The sequence below is a fragment of the Schistocerca gregaria genome, chromosome 1 (genome assembly GCF_023897955.1).
Source record: "Schistocerca gregaria isolate iqSchGreg1 chromosome 1, iqSchGreg1.2, whole genome shotgun sequence".
Taxonomy (NCBI): Eukaryota; Metazoa; Arthropoda; class Insecta; order Orthoptera; family Acrididae; genus Schistocerca; species Schistocerca gregaria.
The window spans coordinates 711,204,836-711,223,840 of NC_064920.1; the positions used below are offsets into that span (position 1 = coordinate 711,204,836).

Consider the following 19,005-nt stretch of genomic DNA (forward strand, 5'->3'; position numbering starts at 1 on the left):
AGTTCTCTTCTTTCCTGTTTCTCCTTCACACTTTCTGTATGAAATGTTAACATCCATAAGGTGCTTCTCTTTCCTCCAAAGGCTTCTTTAATTTTCCTATCATATACGTCTTTGCTAGTCAGGTATGCTTTTACAGCCTTTCAGTTCTCATCTAGCCATTTCTGCTTAGACTTTTTGAACTTTGTCAGTCTCAATTTTTATATTTGGATTAAGTTTTGCTTCATTTGCTGCCCTTTGTTCACCGCAACCCCCCCGCGCCACCCCATTTAAAAAAAAAAAAAAAAAAAAAATTAACTTCCATATCTCTTGTGTTGTTCACAGATTTGTGCAGTGCCTTGTCTTTTTCCCTGTTTGTCACTCTGGTGCTGTCACTATTTCATCTCTTAAAGCCACCTCATTGTCTTCTATTGCACTCCTGTCCCCTGTATCAGTCAATGGTTGCTTAGTGCTGTTTTTGGAACACTCGACAATCTCCAGTTCATTCAGTTTATCCGTGTCACTTCATACCTTTATGCAGTTTGTTTTTAATCTACAGTTTAAAACCAATAAATAATGGCCAGAGTCCACACCTGCTCCTGGAAATATTTTACTCTTAAAAATCTGGTATGAAATCTCTATCTTACCATTAAGTAATGTAACTGAAACATTCCATTGTCTCCAGATCTCTTTCACATTCACACTCTTCTTTTCCGGTTCTTAAATCAATTTCTACCACATGGTTCCCCCAGTCAGTGTTCTCTTATTATTCTTCTATCTTGTCCTTTTTCTACTATCAGATTCCTGTCCCCCATCACAATTAAATTTTCACCTCCCTAAACTATCCAAATAATTCATTTATCTCAGCATACATTCTTTCAATCTGCAGAGCTAGTTGGCATAAAACTTGTAATACTCTTTGTGTGTTTGCTATGATGTTCATAATAACTTACATGCATTCTTCTTTTCTTGTTCATTGTTAGACCTACTTGTACGTTACCTGTGATTTGGTTCTGTGTTGTCAACTCAGTACCCACCTGAGCAGAAGTCCTGTTTTTCCTACCATCATACCTTCACTAATTCCCACTATACTGAACTTTAACATATCTATTTCTCTTTTTAAATCCTCTAATCTTCCTAGCCAGTTACGGGGTCTGATGGTCTGCTCCAGTCTGAAGAATGCCAGTCTTGTTCATCCTGTTGACAATATCCTCCTTTGTAGCCTCATCTGGAGATCTGAATGGGAGAATGTTTTAATTTTGGAATATTTGATCCAAGAGGATATAGTAGAGCTGCATGTTCTCAGGAAATGAAATGTTTGCAGTTTCCCCTTGATTTCAGCCAGGCCTCTCCACAGGTAACCCTGCCATATGGTTCACCTACGGCATAGCTATATGCATTGTAGAGGCACACAAAGCAACTCACCTCAGCAAGGGCCATGCATTGTGGGGCCTGCAGTTTTCTCCATGTTGAAGCACTTCTTGGTCTTGAAGTGAGTGTGACTTCAGTGTGTTCACTGGAGACACTAGGTAACTATTCCTTTGTGGTGATATAGGCACCTTTCACTCTTGCAGAGTACAACATCTATGAACCTATTGTTCCAGATTGTCAATGAATTCCTAACTTCAGTAAGTGAGATGGCACAATGGTTAAGGCATGGGACTCAAAATCAGGAAGAACAGGGTTTGAATCTCCATCTGGCTAACTACATTTAAGTTTTCTCATTATTTCCCTACCTCACTTTAGGCGAATGGTGGGACGATTCCTTTAAAAAGGTCTCTGTGATTTTCGGGCTCCTCATGTGAAAGTTTCGATCTTTAGCTCTGTCTATGATTATTTTTTTACTTCCTTCTCTCCTTTTCATGTAAGGCAATGTTTATCTATCTTAGTGGATTTTGATGTAAGTTTTTAAATTTGAGTAACTCCTTTCAAAATAACTGCTTGCATATCCTCAACGCCATCAGGGAAAACATTTTCTCCATGCTTGCTGTTATGTTATAAGTCCAGTTACTTATATTTTTAAACTTGTCACGTTTATGATCCTTTGCCTACAAAACCAGTGTCACCAAGTTCCTAGTGTCTGTTTATATTTTTGTTTATTCACAACAATGTTCCCTGAAAGTTCATTTGAAGAAGTGAGTAGTTATCAAATTCTGATTCTTATATTGTTAATATTTATATAACCACCCCATAAGGCATAAAACTGTAAAAATAGAAAGAAACTATGAACTGTTATTTATCATTGCAGCCTTCATGTAGTGTACTTTTCTTCTCTCCTGATCTATATGGTTGTTAGTTTCATGAAAGTTTCATAATAAGCAGCCATTGGGAGAGCCGCTCTGTTGTCAGTCTCCACTAGATTCAGCTTCAGCTACAAATTACATTCAGCAGTACCAGCTCCTGTGTTCACAATCACAATATCATTTATTGTCATACATCAGTAGGAAATGCATTTGTAGCACCACCACTCTTTCCAAAGCATAACAACTATACCCTAGCATTGTTGTTTATGCTAGAATGTCATCTGCAGTGATACACTACTTGTTGCATAATATGCAGAGCTGTTCACTAAAAATATATGCTAAATATAAATACCTAGACCTTATGCCAAATCTTCCCTACTGTGTCACTCTCCATCACTATTCTCAAGTATCACGTGATTAAACAGTTGAACTGCTTCTGCAGTACAAATTTTAAAATTCTTGTCTCAATTTTTGGTATAGCATTTGTTTTCAGAAAGAGTTCAGTTAAAAAAAAAATGCTGACATTGTATTGTCATTTGAAAGAAGACTACTTCCAGTAATAACCCAATTCTCTAATATATTAATTAATTTGATGAAAAGTGGATTGGTGTGTGGAGCACATAACATAGAACAGAAAGCAGCATTAACTTTTGAGCACTAGCTCTTTTTCCAGCAGTAGTACATAAACTCTTCCTGTGGCTGTGAGAGTATGCCTTTGAGTGAGTCTCTCTCTCTCTCTCTCTCTCTCTCTCTCTCTCTCTCTCTCTCTCTCTCTCTCTCTCTCTCTCTCTCTCTCTGTGTGTGTGTGTGTGTGTGTGTGTGTGTGTGTGTGTGTGTGTGTGTGTACATGTACATGTACATGTACTATTGCTGGAATAGGAGCTAGTGCAAAAATGCTAGTGTGAGTGCTGTTTTCTGTGAAGTGTTCCAGTGTTCCAAGCATCAATGCGCTATAGGTGAGTGGTTGCCATTCCCTTATTTTATGCATTGCTCCATCAAGGAATTTCCATTATTGATATTAATTGTATCAAAAATACACATACTGCAAATATTACATTAACTTTGTTCAAAATATCCATTTGCTTTTTTCAGAGAATGAACATGCCTACGAAGAACTTGAAAAAATGAGCAGTGTGCTTCCGACAATGTGGTTAGGCTCACAGCATGGGTACATATATGTTCATTCTGCTGTTGCACAGTGGAGGCGTTGTCTGCATTCAGTGAAATTAAAAGACCCTGTGCTGAGTATAGTGTAAGTTTTTCCTCTTAATCTTTATTTAACTAGAAGATACGAACTTCAGAATTTGATTCTGTTACCCTGTACATCAGTGTACGACAGAATCTAATTTGTAGAAACTTTAGGGTTACAAATGAAGTTATTGCATTTCCTGTTAAAATACAAGGGTGAGGTGAAAATGCTATGACATATTCTGTGGACCTGTGCATCTGTGCTAACTACTCAGTGAAGGGGTATGGATTCTTGCCTTTTAGGTGTTGATCATATAGAGATGTGGCTGGCTCTGGGAGTTCAAATCAGCAAGTGTGGATGGTTTCTTCCACTCTGGGGAAGATCAGGAAATCACATGAAGCTAGGACAGGACTATAGGGTAGCTGAGGAACTTTCTAGAGCCAATACATCTCAAACAAAAACTTAACATTCACCTTCTGATGAGTTGGTGTCTTATTATGATGCAGCAGAATCCTATAGAGTTGGTGAATTACAGAATACATACCTGAAGTTAATATTTCGATTTCATACAAGAAACAATGGCAGCAGTGTTGCCACTCTGTGTTACAGAAAATGGACTCAGTTATTATAGCCAAATTTTACCATCTATCTCAACAAGAGGTATTCAGACATGATATTAAGTGGTAGTAATTTAATGTTATCTCTGATAGCTCAGTTGATGTACCCCCTTCCCCTTACCAAGGAAGAGGTAAATGTAATTAAATTAAGTCATTAATGAAATGTAAAATATAGGATTGGAACATTTGGTCTACTGTTTCCAACAAAGACAAGCTAGAGAGAGAATTATATGGCCAGTAGATAATGATAACCTGCTTGAGATGTGGTTTAAGTCTACCAAGCCAATAATATTTAACATATTTAAGCTAGTGATATTCAACAGTCCACATAGAAAAAGTGACATAACTGCATGATCCATGGTATCATGTGTAACGTATTTGATTTTAAGTTATGCATCACAGATCATGCAGTTGCAATTACAAATTCAGTTGAACTCCTTTACATACAATGTTTTGTCTGGCTTGAACTTACCAAGAAACAGAATTGAGGTTGTGAACTGTAACAAAGTCTTCTAAGCAGTTGGATCCTCCAGTATTAGTATACTCCTCAAAAAGAGTTTCACACCACCTGAGTGTGTCTGTGAACCAGCATGGGCTTAAGTTCAGTGGTAGTGGGCTGTGAAAGAACAAGTCTTCATGAATTAAAAAATAACTTTACTGTGAAATAAAAAAAATTGCAATATTAAAGACAACCTGTTTGAAAGTTCACATCTCTGTATCTTTCAGAGGTTAAAGTCCGCAGCTGGAAAACATTTAGTTTCATATTGCTCTAACCTGTACATTGCAACATACTTATGGATGTTTGAGACATTACGACTCTTGCTATTGGAATATTAACCCAACACTGAAATGTTGACTGTAGGACTGGGTTTAAGGTTGCAGGATACAGCCCCAATACTGCACAGCCCTCACATTGCCCTCCATAGTGATGAAAAGGCATCCAGACAGCCATGGATGATAGTATTCCAAAACATGAGTGACTGACTTCCCTGTGGAACCCATGGAACTTGCTGCTGTCATCGGGACTGCTCTAAAACAGTATTTTGATTTTCTTAAAGATTTCCAACACACATTAACTCAGTAAATTAGTGTTGAGCAGTGACATAAAGTAAGAATATCTGTTGAAAAACACTCATAACAAAAATTCTGTGTAAAATTTGGATAAAAATATTGGTACCTGGAGTAGATAATACAAAAATATTAAGATCCTTGAGAAAATCAACCACAACCTACTCTTTTACCAGGTATGCAAAATATGAGTTGTAGCTGAAATATCCTCAAGAGTTCAAGAACAATATTGCAATCAGAATAAAAAAGAAGGCAAGTGCTGATAGATACGTTTTTCAGAACTGTTAGTTTAGTAAGTCATGTTTTGCCAAATACTAACAAGAATTTTGTACAGTAGGCTGGAAAGACCAGTTAAGCCAACCTTGGAAAAGATTAGTTTTTGTTTGTAAAATGTAGGAACTTGAGTGGTAATACAGGCACTATTATTTATATTGATTCATTTCACAGGCTGTTGAGCCCTGTGGCTGTGGATATTATTATTTTAATAAATACAAACACCTTTTTTGTGTATTTTTATCCAAGCAAATACTAGTTTCAGGCTTTCACCCATCTACACTACTGGCCATTAAAATTGCTACACCGAGAAGAAATGCAGATGATAAACGGGTATTCATTGGACAAATATATTATACTAGAACTGACATGTGATTACATTTTCACGCAATTTGGGTGCATAGACCCTGAGAAATCAGTACCCAGAACAACCACCTGTGGCCGTAATAACGGCCTTGATACACCTGGGCATTGAGTCAAACAGAGCTTGCATGGCGTGTACAGGTACAGCTGCTCATGCAGCTTCAACACGGTACCACAGTTCATCAAGAGTAGTGATTGGCGTATTGTGACGACCCAGTTGCTCGGCCACCATTGACCAGATGTTTTCAATTGGTGAGAAATTTGGAGAATGTGCTGGCCATGGCAGCAGTCGAATATTTTCTGTATCCAGAAAGGCCCGTACAGGACCTACAACATGTGGTCATGCATTATCCTGCTGAAATTAAGGGTTTCGCAGGGATCGAATGAAGGGTAGAGCCACAGCTCATAACACATCTGAAATGTAACATCCACTGTTCAAAGTGCCGTCAATGTGAACAAGAGGTGACCGAGACGTGTAACCAAAGGCATCCCATACCATCACGCAGGGTGATATGCCAGTATGGCGATGACGAATACATGTTTCAAATGTGTGTTCACCGCAATGTCGCCAAACACGGATGCGACCATCGTGATGTTGTAAACAGAACCTGGATTCATCCGAAGAAATGATGTTCTGCCATTTGTGCACCGACGTTCGTTGTCGAGTACACCATCGCAGGTGCTCCTGTCTGTGATGCAGCATCAATGGTAACCGCAGCCACAGTCTCTGAGCTGATAGTCCATGCTGCTACAAACATCATCGAACTGTTCGTGCAGATGGTTGTTGTCTTGCAAACGTCCCCATCTGTTGACTCAGGGATTGAGATTGGCTGCACAATCTGGTACAGCCACGCGGATAAGATGCCTGTCATCTCGACTGTTAGTGATACGAGGCTGTTGGGATCCAGCACGATGTTTCGTATTACCCCCCTGAACCCACTGATTCCATATTCTGCTAAGAGTCATTGGATCTCGACCATCGCGAGCAGCAATGCCGCGATACAATAAACCACAATCACGATAGGCTATAATCCGACCCTTTTCTATGTCGGAAACATGATGGTATGCATTTCTCCTCCTTACATGAGGTATCACACAACATTTCACCATGTAGCTGTTTGTGTATGAGAAATCAGTTGGAAACTTTCCTCATGTCAGCATGCTGTAGGTGTTGCCACCGGCACCAACCTTGTGAGAATGCTCTGAAAAGCTAATTATTTGCATATCACAGTATCTTCTTGCTGTCAGTTGAATTTTGCATCTGCAGCACTTCATCTTTGTGGTGTAGCAATTTTAATGGCCAGTAGTGTATTAGCATAAAACATATTTGAGTCTTCAGTCAGTACATAGTTAAAACATTGAAACCAGATTGTATACTGCAGCTGTCTGTCTATAGCACATCACATGTTTTATTTTATGATAAATTGCTTTACAGGTGTAATTGTTTTGTACTTTTGTTGTTATTATTCAGATTTTGCTTTTATGGATGTGGCACAAATACTGTTTTACTTATATTTTGCACAAAAACAGTCCAGTATCCACCATGTTGCCGTCTACTTGCAGGTTCTGCTGCTGCTACAGTGAAAGCTATGTGTTACATAGCGGTTGTGTATGACTAAAAAAAACTGAAATGTTTAATGTGAATGTGCTGAGTACTCTGTATGGTTATTCAATACTTGCATTAGTGACTATTTAATTAGATTATACAGAATATTATAAAAAATAATATAGCACATTTTATACATCAGTATTAATATTACATTTTTTCCCTCACAGTTGGAATGGCATTTGTAAGCAGTTTAAACAGAACAAGTGATTTACATTATGTAGAAATATTTCACGCATCCTATGGGCTCGCATTGGATTATGTTTTTTCATGTGTGTGCATTAGTGTGTGGTTGTAGAAGCAAACCTCAGATCATCTAAATTTATCAAAATTTTATTTGGTAACTCTGTTGGTCATATAGGATGTCATTGGGAATGTACATTTGTGTGAATAAATTTAAATTTCTTCAAATAAGTTCATCCTTTTTCATTTGTTGCCCAGGTGGAGTATTTGTAAGTTGTGAGCTACGTCTATCACCTGATGTTTATCTTCAGCTACATGCAGGGCAAATGCAGATTTTTCAGAAATTTTTTAAATGAAGGGCGTCAGTGTGTTCCCATAATCGTATGCTGAAATTTCTTCCTGTTTGGCCAATGTGTATCTTTGAACATGAATTGCAGCTATGTTTTATATTCCTACTAGATTTTATGGCTTACTGTTATTTTTAATGTTATGGACGGGTTGCCTTTAATTTCACTATCTGTGTAAAAACTGTTTCTAACATTTCTTCCTCAGAAAAGGTTCACTACTTCACATGACAGTTTCCCTAAAAATGACATCCTTGCATATTTTTCTGTTAGCTGTGGTGTGGTGGTGTTTAGTGTTGGTTTGTCTTTGTGGTTGGTTGTGTGGGAATTTACTTTATTATTTATCTCATCTATTAGTTTTTGATTGTAGCCATTGTTGTAAGCATTTTCTTTAATGGTGTTTAGTTCATCAATTTGCTCATCTGCTTTTAATAGGGTTTTGTGCATTCTGTTGTGCATTGCTCTGTAAGTAGCTGTTTGTGCTTATCTAATTGGTATGAGGTTTTATTGATTGTGGCATCAGTGTATGTTGGTTTCCTGTGTTCTTGAAATTTCTGTTGTTGGAGCTACTTGTGGAAAGGTCGAGGTCATTTAAATGTTTGGTTATCTGGTGCTCAACAGTGAAGATGATATTCTGATGCATTTGATTCATTCCCTGCATGAGGTCCTGAAATTCTTCTTTTGTACCATCAAGTAAGACTAATATATCAACATATGCTATAATTTATTATTTTGTTAACTTTCTGGGGGCTTTCTCTACAGAATTTACATTGTAAGTTGTCGATGAAAATATAGTGAGTAAACTGGCAAGGTAGCTGCCCGTAGCTAGGCTGTCCGCCTGCTGGCACATTATCTTACTAAAAGGGAAATAATTATGTGACAGGACTAATCTTAACAAATTGTTGAACTCTTCTGTTTCTGGTAAAGACAAAGTTTTGTGCTTAAGTTATTTTTAATTATTACCATTGTTTTGTTGAAAGGTATGATGTTAAGTGACGTGAAGTTAGCTGTCTCAGAAACCAGAATGTCCTTTACACAATTATTTCTTAACTACTCTGTGCTGAGTATATCTTTTCAAATTTGATTGTTTTTCTGAGGCTCTCATTGAATTCCTTGCTGATTTTGTAAGTTCGACTGCTTTGAAAATTGACGATTGGGCCTATAGGGGAAGACTGTTTGTGACTGTTAGGTTCTGCTCATAATGGTTGTGTAGAAGGAAGCATAACAGTACATTCATTTATATCTTTTGCAGTTAATAGGAAGTCAGTTTTGATTATCAGATTTATAAGTTTATTCTGTAATTTAGATTTGGGATATGACCTAATTTCTGTTATATTATTTCTGTTGAAGAAATAGATGGTTTTACTGATATATTCACTATCGTACATTACAACAACATACCTACCTTGATTGGTTTCACTATTAGTTCTTTTATTATTGTTTTAAGTAGTGTATGGTCATTGCCTTTCAGGTTACTATGTGAGATATAATACACTAGGAGTGCAAGGTTATCTGCAACTTGTACAGTAACCAGATTGCAGTTCTAAGAGTTGAAGGACTTGTAAGGAAGGCATTGATTAAGAATAGAATAATACAGGGCTGTAACTTGCACCCATACGTTCAGTCCATGCACTAAACAAATCTTAAAGAAATATAAGAAGCTACTTGTAAAAAGGAATTAAAGAGGAGATGGCAAAGGACTTGGAAGACGAGTTGGATGGAATGAATAGTGTTTTGAAAAAATGATAAAGTTCAAAATCAATAAAAGCGAATCAAAGCCGATGGAGTGTAGTCAGATTAAGTTGGATGATGGTGTGTGGAAATGTTATTAGCAAATGAGACACTGAAAGAAGTAAATCAGTTTTTGGGCATCAAAACAAAGAACCATAACAGAAGTAGAGGGTGTAATATATAACCTGGCAACGACAAATTAAACTTTCCTAAAAAGGGAAAGTAAGTTAATATCAAATATAAATTTTATTCGAAACTTCCTCTCAGATTAAAACTGTGTTCCAGTCCAAGACCTGAATATGGGACCTTTGCCTTTTGTGGGCAAGTGCTCTACTGACTGATCTAGCCAAGCACAATGCATGACCTGCCCTCACAGCTTCATCTCCACCAGCACCTCATCTCCTACCTTCCAGAATTCCAACACTCAGTTTTAATCTGTCAGTAAGTTTGAAATCACTCTGCTACAGAGTGAAAATTCATCCTGGATAAATGTGTTTTGAAGTCTTTTATGAAAATATCCACTTTATATGGAAGTGTAACATGCATGGTAAATATTATGATAAGAAGAGAATGAAAGCTTTATTTGTACGGTGTTACAGGTGAATGCCAAGCACTAGATGTGTAAATGTAATAAAAATCAGCTTTAGGGGGAAACATATACATGGCACAATTTGATTTAAAAAGCGTAGATCGAGAGGTCTTATTTGCTGAAATCCAGGTGGCATCATATAGGGACATAAGAATGAGCATGCTCCAGCTCTTTTGTGTGGTGTGGGTGTGGGTGCGCACGCACGCGCATGTTGTGTAGATATATCAATTTCTGGCATTTTGAAGGTGGCTGATTCCTTTCCTTCTCATCTCATCCAGTAAGTCTTCCATGACTCGAGATCCAGGGTTTCCTTAACATTTGTATGTGTATTCCCCTGCCAAACCATGATGAGCAGATCTTTTATCTATCCAGTTAGATTACAGAGTGTCTATAAATTAGTTATACAAAAGTAATCTTTAATTGTGAAAATGGTAATTACTTACAAAAATGTAAATTTTATACCCAACTAACACTATCATTTCCCAACATTCTCATTGATGGCATGTACGAGTGACTTATTCTAACAGTCATCACGGCACTGTGTAATGGTGCAGAATTTGCAAAGTGTTGTTTATGATTTTGTGAATCCACATCAGCCATTACAATTGAGAAACAATTCAGGACTAGTTATCACAAGCTACCACCTCAGACAAATTGTTATTGTTACAATCATTTCACCAAAACTGACTGTGTATCACGTAGGATACCTGATTAGTGTCAGCCAGCAGTCTCTGACACAGAAATTGAACAAGTTCGGCAGTCTTACATTCATAGCCTGTGTAAATCGAGGAGACGTGCCAGCTTGGAACTGAATAAGTTTAATGTTACAGTGTGGAAGGTAAAAATATGTTACTAGTTTCAGATTTTATTTTATTTCCTCCTTTCTAACAGTCCAAGCATTAATTGCATTGCAGAACAATAAATCTATTTTTGTCAGTTTGCTAAAGAAATTTGACTTTTATTAGGGTTTCCTGCTGAGGCAGTGAATTTATTTGAAACGAAGTATTTAATTCTGCACTATTGGCTAGTTTCAACTGTTCGCTGCATTTCAAGTGCACACTTTCATCTTCTAGCACATATGGCATTATACCATAACAAAGAACTAAACATGAGATAATACAGTATTGGTATTCGAAGAAAATTTATGTCCCAGAAACCACACTGAAAAGTTTCATATCAGGTCAAGGCCTGCATCATTGGGGATCTGGACATACGAATGCGCACAGTAAGGCGAACTATGCATTTTAGTATGGTTCACGAAATTCTGACGCTCTTGGAGTATCCTATGATGTCTCTTTTCTTTTATGACAAGATGTACTATCTTTTTATGTTTTACACATATGAACATGTGGACTTCCTACGTCACTATAGCTGCGCAAGTGCGGTGACGCCTCATATCTGGCGCTGTTTGGCAACTACTGAAATGAATCTATTTCTAACAAATCGCGGGAAAATATTGTGAATTGTTGTTCAAAAAGCATTATTTTCAAAGTAAATTTCCTTTTACGCAAGATGAACTGTGTGTGGGAATATACAATGAATTTCCTAAATCACAGTGTGTTTGCTCTCTTTTAAAAATCAGCTCTTTGATGATGAGCCATTTAGAACAATTTCTAGCCCAGACGATCAGTGATTTATGTCAGTATTAAAAATTTTACTGGCGTAGTTGTGTGATGTATCTTAAAGCGTAACATGTGCTAAACAAATCAACATTAAATGTGAAAGCTTAGCTTCTCTTGTAGGTTATTAATCTTAGAGACAAATATTATATGTGAAAGCTTTGCAACACTGTGTATATTAATTTAAACCATTAAATTTTCCTGTTGGTGGAATTTAAATTTATACTTTTGTAATACGAAAATATGCATCTTACATGTTGCTGCACATAAAAGATCTTTCCAAAATGTATTTTTTCGCCCTGAGTTTCTTTTTCTAAAGTGCCGGGAAATTCTACACTGCTGTATAAAACCATGTCCACTCAAAGGATACTTTTACAGCTCCGAGGGAAAGTGTACTGTCATTAACATGGAAAAAGTGTATTTTCACCCAGGAGGAAATGAATTTTTAACCGGGAGATCCGGGAATTTTTTTTTTTTTTTCTTGTCCGTGTATGCACCCTGTGAGTGTACCATTTAATAAGTGTTTGTCCTTGAATGACATTTTGTTCTTGAGAGACACTTTGCCCTTTAGGTAGTGGCTTGCGATATTTAGACCTGAATTCTCTCTGAACTCTAGAAGCAGATTTGGATTCATGGAACCATAAACAACATGACGCATGCTCTGTATCATTATACAGCTTTATGATGACTGTTGGAATAACTCATTCTTGCATGCCACCTAGCCAGAACATCGGGAACTAACAGTGTTAGATGGGACTCAAGCATAAAGATACACTACATTGAGTGTTGTATCACACATTTCTGTATGTTATTCACCCTTTTTGCGATTAAACGTTGCTTTTGTGTAACTAATTTACAAATGATAATTTATATTTTCAGAGATTTTTTTGTGTTGATATATTAACGTGGCGCATCTAATGATTTAAATCACTAAGATGTTTGGAGATTAAACAGTGATATTTTTTGTTACATATTTGAGTTTTCAGTTTTCATTGTGAGGTTTTTGTTAAATCACAAGCTAAGTCAAAAATTTTTTATGAAGGTGCTTGACTTCATTCAATGTGTTTTTGGAAGATGCATATTTTTTGTTACTTTCAAGTCTTACCATAAAATCTTGCTGCTGCAGCTGTTGCTGGCTTCAGTGTTCTTAATGACGAAGTTAAATCCACCCTGATTATTTTGTATTGTGATTGAAACTTTTTTATGCTTATCGAATACAACTTGTGAGCAATAATCCGATAAAAGCTTGACTGTATCCTCCCAGTAGTTGAAAGCCTATTTTTAATGGAATGCTTTATTTTTGCTAGGCATGTGCAGGGTCGTGTTTTGGCTGCTCTTGCAAATGGTACAGTTGCTGTATTCCGTCGAGGCTTGGATGGGCAATGGGACCTCAGCAGTTATCATCTGGTGGATCTCGGGAATCCACGACATTCCATTCGCTGCACAGTGGCTGTCCATGGGAAGGTGTGGTGTGGCTACAGGAATAAAATTCATGTTCTTCATCCGAGAACACTTGCTGTAGAGGTTTGTATAACATTTAGCTGCAAATATTAATGATTTAGTGTTTTGCTTACGAAACACCTCCCATGATTGTGTTGGTAAAACATCTGCTAATATGATATACAGTATTAGTTGGTATCTTTATATTGTTTCTTTTTCATTTGATAACTGTGTTGAGTAGTTACAGCAAGTGTGGCTTGTGATTTCTATACTTAGGAAATTGTGACATTTATCTATTGAAGTGTTTAAAATCTCCTTTCTTTTCATAATGAGCTATTAAATGATACTAAAAGCTGACTCCAAAATAAGGTATATAGGTACTATACTGAGCTGTCAATGTCACATTCTCCAAGACCATATCATAACAAATCCTATTAATAAGGAAGAGTTTTGGTGTGCATTAGCTTCACTATGTGCTTAATGTTTTTCATGTTTTCAATACTGAACTTGAAATGTCGGTGTTTTTTGTATGTTTTCATTTCATGGTGTTCACAAGTTTGTACAGTGAAACGGCAACATTTTGTATCGTCATGGGTCCTGTGCTGTGATTAGTATTTGTGAAGCTATATGCTTTATTTGTTTGCTTTTGTATTTATACTTACGTATTAAGAAAGTGTGCAATTTAAGTGATACGCCACTATAAAGATCTCTCTGAAACACATCATATTTACTATGTTTGAGTATGCAAAATTGTCAGCAAAAGTGATGTTGGTGGCTAAAAATGCTCTGTTGAAATTATGTATACATACTTACATGGATTTGCACTCTGTTTATTCTTGATTGATGTTTGAGTCTGCTTTGGGCACACTAGGCTCTTATACCCTAAGCTTATGTTCCAAAACTTTTTAATAATATGCTCATTGAATTCATATTGTGGTGTTTCCAGACTCTTGATATGTGCTATAGTTATTTGTAAAAGAAATTTCACAATAACTCTGGCACAACACACTCCAAAAAAAATTGCTAATAACACACTTTATATCAAAAACGCCATCAACATGGAAGGAAATTCTTAGCCACTAAATGTAATGGGACATGTTTGGCATGCTTATTTCTTGTAATCATTTGTGGAACTCCCGTTAAGTGATGCAACTTATATCACTGAAATCTAGTACACTGTAGCTAAACATTTGCAAACTTATCACGTGTTTCCTACAGCAGATAGTGCCAATGCCAGAAACAAAAACAATCTTCATTACTCTCAAAACATTAATATTGAATGCTGATTAATGATACTTCAGAGCATGATAGAGAGATACAGAGACAGGGATTTGATAATGAAGTTTCAGCCACTCTGTTGATTCCCTTTTGTTGTAAGCAGTGTAACTTGAAAATCATGTGGAAGTTGATAGGTCATCCTTAAGCCTAATGGACAGAGCCTTCTGGAAGCCCATAAGAACTGCATTTTGCAGAAACAATGGTGCAGACCTCTCCTATATGGAACTAACAAGCATTTCAAAGTGCATACTAGCTACTACCTGTATGAAAAACCAACACTTAGTATCAACATCTCTAAGTAGTTGACTGTCATTATTTAAATCCACGTGGGAAATATTGTAAATGCATCATGATAATTTAAATTCTGTCAGTCATTGCTGAGAAATATGTTTTACAATATTTTTTGGAGTAATTCCCATTCAGAGCCTTTAACAATGAGCCATGCCTGAGTTACAGTAATCTTTTCCAAAGATGTAAACCCTATTGGCAAGTTTATGGAGAATCCTTTATCTTCATTTAAATCTATACTCTGCATATCAGTGCACAGTGACTGACAGAATGTAGTTTTCATTGTTCCCTGTATTAAATTTCATAACATTTCATTTCTGGGTCACGTATTTTTAGAATTACTCCTTATATGATGTGAGAAGTGTAAACTTATTTTCACATTTAGTGGAAGATCCAGTGAATGTGGGGTTTCACAATACTTCTCAGTGTGAAACAACACCTCCGCAGATTTTCTCTCTAGGTTTTCACAGGGTAGTAGGCATTTGTAAAATTAACAGTAACAATGACCATAGTTAAGATAAAGTATAGGAATGGCCTAACTATTCTTATATCTATGAGTTAAACACCAGCCCTAGCCTACCTGCTATCCCTCCTTCAGTCCTGTATCTTTTTTCTTTGTTTTCTATCTATTTTTATTTTTTAAACAGAAAATAAAGTACTTTTCATGTACAGCTGTGATTTAGGAAAATTACTCTGCCAACACAGAGCACTGATGATACAAGGCCTCATCTATTTTGCCTTCTTGGTGGCATGAACATAATATAGCTTTTCTGTTTTACTTGTGCATTACCATTGATGTGACACATTATACTGTCTGAGCTACTGACCAAAGTCTGTAATTATCTCAGAGGTTATCACTTGCTTGTTCATTGTTATTTATCCCACAGTAATGTGGAAATCACAGGAAAAAAATTACAGAAGTGCCAGTGTATCCAAACAAAGAAGGGAGAAGTTGGGAAGGGAACATGTGTAGACATGCAAGGACTGGGGGAAGCACTTTCCAATTCCAGAGGGGATATGATGCAACCTCTAGGTGGGTTCATGTAAAGCCCTTGGATGAATGCTGTTTTAGATGATGACTGACAGGATGTAGGTTTCATTGTTACCTGTGTTAAAGGTTCATACCATTTCAGTTCTGGTTCAGGTGTTGGAGGAATTACTGCTTATATGGTGTGAGAGGGGTGATCTTCTTTTCACATTTAGTGGGATATCACTGCAGGTGAATCTAGAGTAACAGATATTTTTGCCAGTGCTTCAGTTCTGCATTGCTAGATTACAGTTACATCTTGTAATATTATTATGAGCTTCTAAAAGAACCTTTCCCGAATAATTACATCTTTGTAAAAACACCAAATTATGCTAACTAAACTTTTAATAAACATTCTCATATCATAATCATCAGTGATCTAAGTGAACCATTTGATATGCCTCCACCACAGAGATTTCGATATACAGCCATGCTGCTCCTCCATGTGTTCTAATAAAATCTACCCATCTTCCATTAGGTCTTTGTCTTACTCTTTCTTATCTCTTGGAATCTGACAATGAATTTCCATTGTTTGCCAACATTCGTCTAGCAGTATTTACAACAAACACCCATTCGATTTTCATTGTAGTCATAATTACTTCAGTCATTTAGAGTCTACGGCCTGATGCATTTGTTTGCTTACCTGTCTCTCCTAATAATTCCTAACAGGCATCTCTTTCCATTCCTTGCTGAGCAAACTTGGACTTCAGGATGGTTTTCTCATCAAAAACTGCATTTCTCATTATCATAAATCAGAACTGGCAATAGACGCTGATTGTAAACATAAATTTAGTTTGAAAAAGTAGTTTACCAAACGTTCTACTGCCTTAAACAGAAAAAAAGAACTTGTCAGCTAGTTCAGTGACTTCATTTTTGATTGCACAGTTTTCTTTGTGATGAATTGAATGCAAGTCTTCTAATACTTAATCATCCAGACAATTTTTTAGGGTGCTCTATTAAATTTTTCAGTTCGTCATTGAGGTTTATCTGTACTGGGGCCAAATTGCAAAAAATGAATCAGATATCTTCTGTCTACACTTACTTCTTTTTTTTTCTGGTTTAAGTATCTGAAACCTACCACTACGACTCCTGAAAATATCTTTCATTATTTGAAATCTCTTTCAATTCTGAGTTTGACATTTTCCTAAAGAAGTTAAGTGGAAGCTGTAATGTTCATACATCCCATCAGTGCTTTTTTCTGAAAGGCTGTTATTATAGATTGTATTGAAATCAAGTCAAAAACTTTATTAAAGCAAAATAAAAGACACAAATTCAAATTCTCTGCTCTCGTGATAATTCTGGCCTCAACATACAGTAACATACTGTCCTCACACCCTCCCCCTCAACAGTTTACACCTCCTGTGTCCTGTCTACTCCCCATTCTCATCTCCCACCCTCTTTGTTCGCCACCCTCTGCCAATGCACCCACCAGTCTTTCCCCACTCCTCTCTTTTTCCGCTCCTTTGTTCCCACCTCCCTGCTCCACAATCTCATGATACTATGCCTGACGCTTCTCCTTCCCCGCTCTCCTCTAGATTGCTGCTTCCATCCCATATGATTGTTGCATTCTGGTCTGAGCTGCCGAAGTTGGCAGTCTTGTGTGTGTGAGGTGTGCTTCCTTGTGTGTATGACTGATGTGTGTTCCTCCTTTGCTGGCGAGGGCTGTTGCAGAAAACTGTGTGTAATAGTCTTTTAACTGTGCCCTGTCTGCAGCTTAACGTGTCCTCTTTAGAGTGAGTAGCAGTCTGTCTTTTTCGTACATTTTTGATAAATCTAGGAATACTTAAGTGATAATATTAGCAATGTAGGGGAAGGTGGATTGTTACTTTCCATAAAGATAACACGTTAATCAGCAGACAGGAATAATCAGGACACTTACACATAAGCTTTCTGCCACAGCCTTCTTCGGAACAAGAGAAACACACACCATTCACTCATACAAGCAAGCACACCTTACTCACACCAACACTGGCAGCTCAGGCCAGAATGCAACTATCACATGGGATGATAGCAATCTGGAGAGGGCAGGGAAGGGGAAGGGATAGCAGTGTATGGGTGGGGGAAGAGAAGCATTGTCTGGCAGAGCGTGCAGGAATTAGAATGCCAGCAGGTGCAGCATCAGGAAGTTGTGGAGCTGGGAGGTAGTGAAAAAGGAACAAAAAAGGAGAGGAATGGGGAAAGACGGACAGGTGTGTTGGCAGAGGCTGGCAAACAGAGATTGTAGGAGACTGGGATGGGGAGGAGGTGATAGGACAGAAGGAGTGGAAACTGTTGGGTGGAAGGTGTGGGGATGGTATATTACCGTAGGATTAGGCTGAGATAGTTATGGGTAGTGGAGAATGTGTTGTAAGGATACCTGCCATCTGCACAGTTCAGAAAAGCTGGTGGTAGAAGGGAGGATCCATATGGCTCGGGTTATGAAGCAGCCATTAAAATGAAGGATATTATGTTCAGGTGCATGTTGTGCCACAGGGTGGTTTACATTGCTCTTGGCTATAGTTTGGCAGTGGCAATTTATCCTGGTTGGTAGTCATACCACTATAAAAGCTGTGCAATGATTGCAGCAAGGCTGGTTAATGACACATTTGCTCTCACAGGTGGCCCAGCCCCTGATGAGAGAGAATAAACCTGTGACAGGTGAGTGGACTGGGCAGGTCTTGCACCTGGATCTTCCGCAGGTATATGATCTTTGTGTCAAGGGGTTGGAATTGAGGATGGTATAAGGATGGAATAAGATGTTGTGAAGGTTGGATAAGCAACAGAACATCACTTTAATGGAGTGGGAAGGAGCTAGGGTAGAATGTCACTTATTTCATGGCATGATGGTAGGTAATCAAAGCCCTGGTGAAGGATGTGGTACAGTTGTTCTAGTCTAGGGTAGTATTGGGTGATGAAAGGGGGGGGGGGGGGGGGCACTCCTTTGTGGCTGGTTATAGGAGATGGTGGGAGTATTGAGGGTGTATGGAGAAATGGCATGGGAAATCTGTTCACGGATGAGGTCTGGGGGATAGTGCGTGTCTGTGAAGGCCTTCGTGAGACCCTCAGCATACTAAGCAAGGATGTTCCAGTCACAGCAGACATGCCCTCCCTTGGTAGTCTGGCTGTCTGGGAGGGATTTTTTGGTGTGAAAGGGACATCAACACTCAAAAAGCCGGTAATGTGGGTGGTTGG

At 37.7% G+C, this 19,005-nt stretch overlaps 1 protein-coding gene across 27 annotated transcripts in view; it reads left to right on the forward strand.

Annotated features, from left to right (window-relative positions):
• LOC126365838 (C-Jun-amino-terminal kinase-interacting protein 4) overlaps nucleotides 1-19,005 on the forward strand; it is a 249,852-nt gene that overhangs the window by 127,947 nt on the left and 102,900 nt on the right. For all 27 annotated transcript variants that reach the window (XM_050008650.1, XM_050008678.1, XM_050008553.1 and 24 more), the window contains 2 exons: nucleotides 3,312-3,471; nucleotides 13,109-13,325. In XM_050008650.1, coding sequence (XP_049864607.1) covers nucleotides 3,312-3,471; nucleotides 13,109-13,325 — 377 coding nt within the window. The remainder of the gene's footprint in view (nucleotides 1-3,311; nucleotides 3,472-13,108; nucleotides 13,326-19,005) is intronic.